Source organism: Rutidosis leptorrhynchoides, chromosome 5 (assembly GCF_046630445.1).
Source record: "Rutidosis leptorrhynchoides isolate AG116_Rl617_1_P2 chromosome 5, CSIRO_AGI_Rlap_v1, whole genome shotgun sequence".
Taxonomy (NCBI): Eukaryota; Viridiplantae; Streptophyta; class Magnoliopsida; order Asterales; family Asteraceae; genus Rutidosis; species Rutidosis leptorrhynchoides.
The window spans coordinates 53236390-53245925 of record NC_092337.1 but is presented as its reverse complement, the minus strand read 5'-3'; the positions used below and the strand labels follow the sequence as shown (position 1 = coordinate 53245925).

At 32.0% G+C, this 9536-nt stretch overlaps 1 protein-coding gene across 1 annotated transcript; it reads left to right on the top strand.

Annotated features, from left to right (window-relative positions):
* The first annotated feature begins 390 nt into the window (after positions 1–390).
* LOC139848002 (dof zinc finger protein DOF5.4-like) lies at positions 391–1488 on the top strand. Its single transcript, XM_071837740.1, has one exon. It carries the CDS (start codon positions 584–586, stop codon positions 1358–1360), a length of 777 nt encoding a protein of 258 aa, XP_071693841.1. The 5' UTR covers positions 391–583; the 3' UTR covers positions 1361–1488.
* The last annotated feature ends 8048 nt before the right edge of the window (positions 1489–9536 follow it).

The following is a 9536-nucleotide window of genomic DNA, read 5'->3' as shown; positions in this document are numbered from 1 at the left end:
ATATTTGGCCAAGGTAGGCATGGCTACGCCAAACCATGCCTCCAGCCATACTCTTGGCGCGTGTTGACGTAAATGAGAGTGAAAATTAGTCGAGTTTTTTACTTTAATTTGTTGGTGCTTGTGAGTATATTTTTAAAAGGAAAAAATTTAAATATGTTAAATTTTAAGGTGGGAGTGATATAGAGAGAAAATAGTTGAAGGAATGTTAAAGTCGAAAACATTCACTTATACTACATTGGTATAGGGTTAATTTCGTAAATTCGTTATTAGATGTCAGAAGATGTAGATTTTTACTTGAACTAGGGGTAAATTTTAAATGCAAAAACTAACTTCATTTTTTTAAACAAAATAATAATACACCGGTTTTTGTGTTCCGATTCAGATATTTCATTTCACTCATTTCGTGATCACTCTTTCTCTAGAACAATTTCTAGAAAGAGAAACATATAACTCAACAAACGTGACTCCAATTCCACCATAACTCAGTGTTAAATACCACTTAAATCCATATCATAATTAAATATCTTCAGATTTCAGTACATTTTCGTCTTTTGATTCGATTTAACGACTTTAATCATAAGAAATGCAAGATATACATTCGATTGGAAGCAGCGGTGGCGTAGGAGGGAGGCTATTCGCCGCCACAAGTGGCGGAGATAGGCGGTTGCGACCGCAGAACCACCATCCACCGGTTTTAAAATGTCCACGTTGCGAATCGTTAAACACAAAATTCTGTTACTACAACAACTACAACCTCTTACAGCCACGTCATTTCTGTAAAAGCTGCCGGAGATATTGGACTAAAGGCGGCGTACTCCGTAACGTCCCCGTCGGCGGCGGTTGCCGGAAAACAAAACGATCCAAATCAAAATCTAGTGACGATAGTAACCGCTCCTCTAACACCTATTCTGTACGGAAAACATCAAATTCGAGAAATTCAATCAGTGATAGCTCGAGCCTTACTGCTACCGGAGCTGTTACCGGAGCTGTTCATGTTCCCGCCGCTATGGAAGTTATTCAGGAATCCGGCTTACGTGGAGCAGAATTGCTAAATCGAAACCCTAATTTCAATATTATGGCAGTAAATCAGTCATCTGCTGAAGACGGTAACGTGTTTTTGGAGATGGAGAAATTTACGAGCTTAATTACGTCATCAACAACTCAATTGCCGTTAGAATTGGATGTTTCGCCGTTTAAGTTGTGCAATATTGAATCTGATGGTGCAGGATTTATGAATGATCCGACGGCGGATGATGGACTTAGTACGGATGATTGGAATAATGGTACGGATCAAGAGTTGTTTGATTTAACAGGAACCGTTGATCAATCGTACTGGAATCAAAGTCAGTGGGATGATTAAGATCATGATCATCGGCTTAATTACCTTCCTTAACAGAGGTACCAAATTATCAATCACTTGAAAGTTTTATCCATAAGAAAAAAGTGTAATCAAAGGTGAGAATGGATATATGTAAATTTATATTTTTAGTTTTTTGGTGGTTAAAGTTTTTGGTTATGATATTGAATTGAAAGATGTTTAGGGTTTGATGTTTTCTTTTTAATCCGAAACCAACTCTTTTTTTGTCGTATTTTTAGTGAAGTTTAGGTATGTTGATTATGGTTAGATCTAAACAAGTTGCTTGTAAAATTGGATCGTCAATAAGAAAAAAAAATATAGAATCAACAGAAATAAATTGAAGTGAATGAAAAACACGATGATATCAACTACTGTTAAGTACTTTGCTTTAGGGTTAATTAACCAAATATTAAGGTTAAACTTGTGCATTATTATAGTAGTGTTTAAAGGTTGTATAATTTTTTATTTATTTTATTTAATTATTAAAAAAATATTTCATTAAACTATGAAGAAAAAATATCACCATTGGTCCACGAACTTTGTATCAGAATCATGATAACTCATTAACTTTAAATTCATCCCCGTTGGTCCCAAATTTTCAGAAAACATCCCGTTTGGTTCAATAACTTCACACCGTTACTTTCACTCACGTTACACCATCCCACGTTAGTTGCACACCATGGGTTTTTTTTGTCTTTTCGTTCTGTACTTTGCAGACCTTGGTATCCACAGACCCTGTACTCCGTATAATTTAACCCGCCCAATACATAATAAACCACCCCGATGTTTAGTATCTACTAGTTTGTTTGAATGTGTCAAAACCAACATCAACATACTTGATACAATCTTCATTACGTGTTTACAATCTACTGCAATTATGGCTTCAACATACACAATACGAATCGAAGGAGAAGATGTGGATGATCATACTTTAAATCGTAAGTAATGTTACATTACTTTTTTTTATATAATAAAAATCTAATGACTATTCCATCTTTTGTAATCGCCTGCAACATGTCATTATACAAATATATGTTTTAATGAATCGACTGCATATAGAGTTAACTATACAAATACATGTTTACATGATATATTGATTGTTCAACTATTTTTTTACATTGGTGTAGTAAGATATCCAGAGCTATTTTCCATAGAACTACACCATGGTGGTTAATTCACAAAACTTCCACGCAGAGAATACGTTAATAGCCGTGTTAACTTTGTGGATGGCATAGATTTAGATTAGTTGTCTGTTACTGAAATCGGTGATATTGTTGAGAAACTTGGTTACCATGATAGCAATCCAAAGCATTATGTTTTGTTAATGCTTAACACAATTTTGGATTATGGGTTATGTAAATTGTGTAATGATACTAATATTAATAACATGAGGTCTTATTTTGGACTACATAAGACAATAAGTGTGTACATGACAAGTGGTGTTAAAGGAAATTTTCACAGTTTTGTGATGAATACTCAAAGTTCTGTTGCACTGATAAGGCTTATGATGCTATATATGTGCCAGATGATATTGATGATAGTAATTTTGATGAAGGGAATAACATAAGTGATGTAGAAGTTGATATGAAGGAACTTGAGTTCAACATTGATAAGGATGTTGAATTCATGAGGAATGTTGGTCAGTCAATGGTTGGAAAAGAATGTATTAATGATGTTGTCGATGTTGATTCAGATGAGATGAGTATTGATGACCTTGACAGTGGTGGTGGTGATGATGATTTAACAAGTTAAAGGAAGAAGAGGATCCGAGAATTAAAACAAGAGGGAGAATCAAGCATAGGGACAACTTTTTTCTATGTTAGGCAGAGGTTTAGTACAAAACAGGAATTCAAACTACTATTCCAGTTACATGCTATACAGAGTTCAAGGCAAATCGTAGTTGTGAAAAAATGATGATAGGAGATTGAAATGTTGTTATAGAGGGGATGCGTATGAAGAAGAACAAGTATTGGATGACCGACAGTTAACTGATGGGCAACAGATACCATTGGGTTGTGCTACTTTAACAATTAAACCATTGTGCAAGAAGTCAATGTTAAAAGCCAAAAAACCTGCTACATCAGATCCAACAAAATGTTGGAGGAAGAGAGTGTTGAACTTAGAGTGTCCTTGGGAGATTTATGTATCCTGATGTTGCGATTTATACACTACCTTTAAATTTCAAACAAGAAAATACTACTAAACAATTATCACATAAATATGCAATTAGTCCTAATCGTATAGTAAAGCTAATGACAAGTCCAAGTTCGTTCCACAGAGGTCGATTTAATTGAGATTCCGAAAATTAATAATTATCCTAAGTAAAAGGGGGATTTTGAAAGAGATGTGATTAAACTAAGAGAGATAAGCAAATAATAGAAAATGTGTTCACTCGATTGATCCACTCTTTGACACGGATTATCCCTTTCATTTGTCACATAACATTGTTTTAAACATAAAGCTTCATTTCAATCTCACAATCTTAATCAATCAAAGCTCATTAACTCACGTAGACTCGCTTTAAGAGATTACCAATATGTTTTGAGTGAAATCATTGAGACTCGATCTTGAATTGAAATCACTTAAAATTCTTAATCACAACAATCACTTGAAACGAATAACACTTCCATATTGACTATAATCCCTTTTGAAAAGCAACTAATTTAAAGATACAATCACTTGAAATCTTTTCCTTAATTGTCTAGATCACCAAATGGTGTTGAAGTACAAATTGAATCTCATTTTAAACCACTTAGAAATGTTTAACAACTTGTATAATCAAAATAAAAGCTTGAAACAATCATAGTAATAGATCTTCAACCAAACACAATAATTATCAAAATCATTCAAACATCAAAATCATTAATTATGGCAAAATCCAAGCATCAAGTCTTACAATCAAGTGAACACAACTAATCTAGCTATAATCATAAGATAAACAGTAAACGATCAAGAAACGCATCCCTGAACAAGCATCGGATCCGGTACCCAACAAATTGTACCCGAATTTGGAGAGGTTAAACTAACTGGTTTATCCTCCAAGGGTGCCGGAACCGACACCTTGGCAGGGTGTCAAAACCGACATGCTAAAACCTGCCGGCACAAGAACAAAAGGTGTCGGAAAACACACTATCGGTTCCGAGGGGGCTGGAGTGCAATTTTAGGGACTTATTTTCAAGATTGCATTTTTATTCATGTTTTCACACCGACACTTGCACATTGCTAGGAATTTCGCGGGTTGGACATGACCAAGGTTTGGAGGGGCCGCTTTGTAACATTTACTCTTATAAATACCACCTTATTTCTTACATCTCAACACTCTTACACGCTTCATTAATATTAATCGCACATATCTTTCTCACTCTAAAAGTTAGGTTTATCTTCTTTAGAATTAGGAAAATTATTAATCACTAAATTTCATGTATACTAATACTCACCAAAATATTGGTCGTTTAGGCCATTCGAACTCACAATCAAAAATGTCGTTTTGGTTAGAGAAGGGAAGGGTCAACTGCCTCACACTTGAGGGGTAATAGTTGTTAACTTTCAGGGTTAAAAGTAAAAATAAGCAACAAATTGGGAGCCAAAATAGAAATTTCACATTTAATATAATAAACATTAAATAAATTCCACGCAAATTTTTAACGAAATTTATCTTTTTTCCCGCAACGAGTTAAATTTATCTGTTATCACCGTTTAACTCGAAATACTTTTATGAACAAAATGCAACTAACTGTGTTTGAAACGGAGCCTTTTTTATTTTAAAAAAAGAAAAATTTGGATTAGTTATGTATATACATATATACACGGGATTTTTTTTCACCCAAGTTAAATTTATTTGTCATAATCATTCAACTCGAAATAACTTTACGAAAAAGCGCAAATAACTATATTCGAAACGGACCTTTTTATTTATATTTTTTTAGATTGATTGTGTATATATATATATATATATATATATATATATATATATATATATATATATATATATATATATATATATATACATATATATATATACACACACACTCAACTACATGACTAAAACAAGTGGTAAGTTAAAGAGTTTGTAAAGGAAAAAAATAAGAGTTCGAGGTCTTTTGCCCCCCTTTCTTTCCCCAATTTTCCCCTAAGTTTTCGCTCAGTATTAATTTCATAAAAGACGTTAAAATATATCACCGCAATATGCAGACCATTAATATATTAGGTACCAAAGAATGTATATTCAAATATACCGCAGCAACGCGCGGTCAATTTTTTCTAGTAATAATTATCTAGAGTTAGCACATTAAAAGGAGTCCGTAACGGAACGGGGTGCGGTAGAAGTTTTGTCAGAAGTTGTCAACCTTTTGTAATATTCGACGTGTTATAATTTACGATCATTTCTTTCCTTTATCTATTCAATTATTAAGTATTGTTATGCTAGATTTAAGAATTGCCATGATTAGCGAGTAGTTTATTATTGTGTTGTGTTGTGATGTAGTTTGCTAAGTAATTATAGGATAATGTTATTGTTTCAATTATACTTTCTGTTTATGATTGTAAACCTTATCAAATATCGCCTTTCCATAAATAAATGTGGTTAAAAACTTTTTGTTAAACGACGTTAAACATAAGGTAATTAATTATCCGTGTCAACACATTGGTCTAGGTATGAATCTGTTGAAAATATTATAAAGTACATGGGGAATTACCGTAGGACTAGATCTGACGTGTGATGACCCGGAAATTTCTGACTAAATTTAAACTTTATCTTTAAATGATTTAATGTTTTCGACACGATAAGCAGAGTCTATGAAGTTGAATTTTAAAATCTTAGAACTGTTTCATGTATTAAATAACATTTGACTGCTCTCGACGATTCATGAACAATTATATGTATGTATGTATATATATATATATATATATATATATATATATATATATATATATACATATATATATATATATATATATATATATATATATATATTTGACTGCTCTACCGTAAAACACTATTTGCTACAGTAAACACTATTTGATGTCGACGAACTAGCAAACAAAAACAGGATAAGGCGGCCATGCGATCGCATGGCAAAAACACTGAAACCTCATGCGATCGCATAAGGTACTGTAGCATGCCAGAATCCTATAAAAGCTCGAGCTGTTTCCACATTCCTCTGTATTATTTTTTATATTTATATTATTATTATTATTATTATTATTATTATTATTATTATTATAATTATTATTATTATTAAGATTAATATTATTATTAATCTTATTATTATTAGTAGTATTAATATTATACATAAAATACTACGACGAGGTCTTGAGCGTATCACTTTCAAAATGGTTTTTCGAGGTGGATAGAACTAAGGAAATTATGGGTTATTGCCAAGGAGGTTATGGGTAATGTTCGGGGGTATATTTAACCTAGTGTTTATCATCTCCGTTACGTCTACGTACTTTTCTGAAATATTGAATCACAATATTGATACGTAAGCATTTATATTTTATCTTTTATAAATTAATAGTGTATACATGTCTAGTGCTCGAGTATATATATTTATACATGCTTGTATACTAAATTTCGTCGTTAAACATTTTATAATAAATCACGAATTAAATACATATATGACGGGTAAAAGGTATATGATATACATGTTTTCGGAAAGCTGGCGAAAAATCAATAACTTTTCATTTAGATATCGAATAGTTTCGAGGAACGAATCAAAAGATACGGTCAACTGAATTATAATTGACATTAATTGGAATTGCTTTTTGAATCTGCAATTAATACTTAAACAACTTGTTTACGAGATTGATAAAATGGATTTTTGAATATTACCAACCGAGTAAATGAATCCTTATATAAGGTACGTCTCGTTTGTTGAACTATTGTGACGATCGCTCCAAATCTATATGGACGAACACGTCATTCATTGATTTCATTGCGAGGTATTTGACCTCTATATGATACATTTTGTAAACATTGCATTCTTTTGAAAAGGCACACCATAAATGAATATTTAAATCAAAGGTTTTCGACATCTGATGATTTCTACATATAGACAATCACCATAAATAATAGTTTACAACAGTATTTCCGTTGACAATGCAGTCAAAATAAGGTACATGGTGATGATTTGGTGAATGCAACGTCTCCTTGAAAAAATATGTCATGTAAGACTCCATGCACATAGCTTGTCTAACATCTAAGCAAACAGCGGAAGACTTCTAGGAAACCTGAGAATAAACATGCTAACAAGTGTCAACACAAAGGTTGGTGAGTTTATAGTTTTAGTGTTTCGCATAATCTGTATATAAAAGTGGATCACAAGATTTCAGTTGTTTCATCCAGAAACGTTTATCAAAAGTTTGTCAATAGATTCTATGTAACAGAGCACCCTGGTAACTAAGCTTTAACGTTATAATGATAAATACCCCATTCGTTTTAATACACGCAAACCAACGTGTCCTAAACTCAAATAACACACGTCCGTTAAAAGGCTAGCGCTCTAGCTCGGACGGGGATGTCAAGCCCTATGGATCCATATACTGTTATTCGCGCCCACCAGTCCATATCCTATGTACTGGCAGCTACTAGTTACCAAAGCTAAGGGATTTTCGGTTTAAACTCAGTGTAGAATTAAGTATGTACTTGTATCCATTGCGTTTAAAATAAATTGCATGTATTCTCAGCCCAAAAATATATTGCAAAAGCAATTAAAAAGGGAGTAATGAAACTCACTTTAGTAGCATATAAATTCGTTCACCAAAATGTGATCGAAACACGGATTACCAAATAACCGTAGATTTCAACGTATCAATATTGAGATTCAATATTGTAGGAAAGTACGTAGACGCAACGGAGATGATAACACTAGGTTTGACTTGCAAATAATACCCATGAATATTACCCATAACCTCCTTGGCAATAACCCATAATTTTCTTAGCTTTATCCGGCTCATAAAACTATTTTGAAAGTGACACGCTCATGACCTCGTCGTAGTATTTTATGTATAATACTAATAATAATACAAATACAACTAATAATAATAAGATTAATAATAATATTAATCTTAATAATAATAATAATAATAATAATAATAATAATAATAATAATAATAATAATAATAATAATATAATTAATAAATATAATACGGAGTAATTTTTAAATTAAAACAGAGGCAGATATCTCGAGCTTTATAGGTGTGGCCTGTCCAGGACTTCCATGCGATCGCATGGCCTCCAAGACCATTTCCCATGCGATCGCATGTGATGGATTTCTAGCTCATGATCTTTTAACTTCTAGTTTGTCGACATATTTTTTAATTATTAATATAATATATTTAATTTATATAATTAATTATATATTATATTAAATTCACATGCATAGTTAACTTGTAATTTTCGTTCCGATAAGTCGTACGTCGTCACTCGACTTATGTCCCGGTTCCGGTTTTTCAAACGTCCTATCGTATACTGAGAAAACTTGTACTTTACGTTTCGTGAATCGTACCTTTGTCAAAATATAGTCTTAAATCATCCATAAACTATACCACTGCAGCAAAGTTACTGTAGCAATTTACTCTAGCAAATAGTGATTTTCAAAAACACTGTAGCATTTTGGGTACTGTAGCAATTTGAAAATGTTACTATCGTTTACTAAATAACTTGAAATTATATATATGTATATATCTTTTTAATATACATAAATCAGTTTTTAAATACACATTGGAAGTTATTTATAAATAAATTTTAATAATAAATATTTCAACTTATCATATATATTCAAATAGATATTTAAACCAATAAGTTTAATGTATGGTATCAAATAATTAATACATTGTTACCTTTTCAAGTTATAGTATATATGTATCTATTTACATATAATTGTTCGCGAATCGTCGAAAACAACCGAAGGGTATTTAAATATATAAAAGTAGTTCAAAAATTTTGAGATTCAGTTTTACAGACTTTGCTTATCGTGTCGGAAATGTTAATCATACAAAGATTAAGTTTAAATTTGGTCAGAAATTTCCGGGTCATCACAGTACCTACCCGTTAAAGAAATTTCATCCCGAAATTTGAGTGAGGTCGTCATGGCTAACAATAAAAATGTTTTAATGACGAATATGAGTTGATAATAGAGTTTTATCTATGTTTGAATAATATGGATAAAATAATCCAATT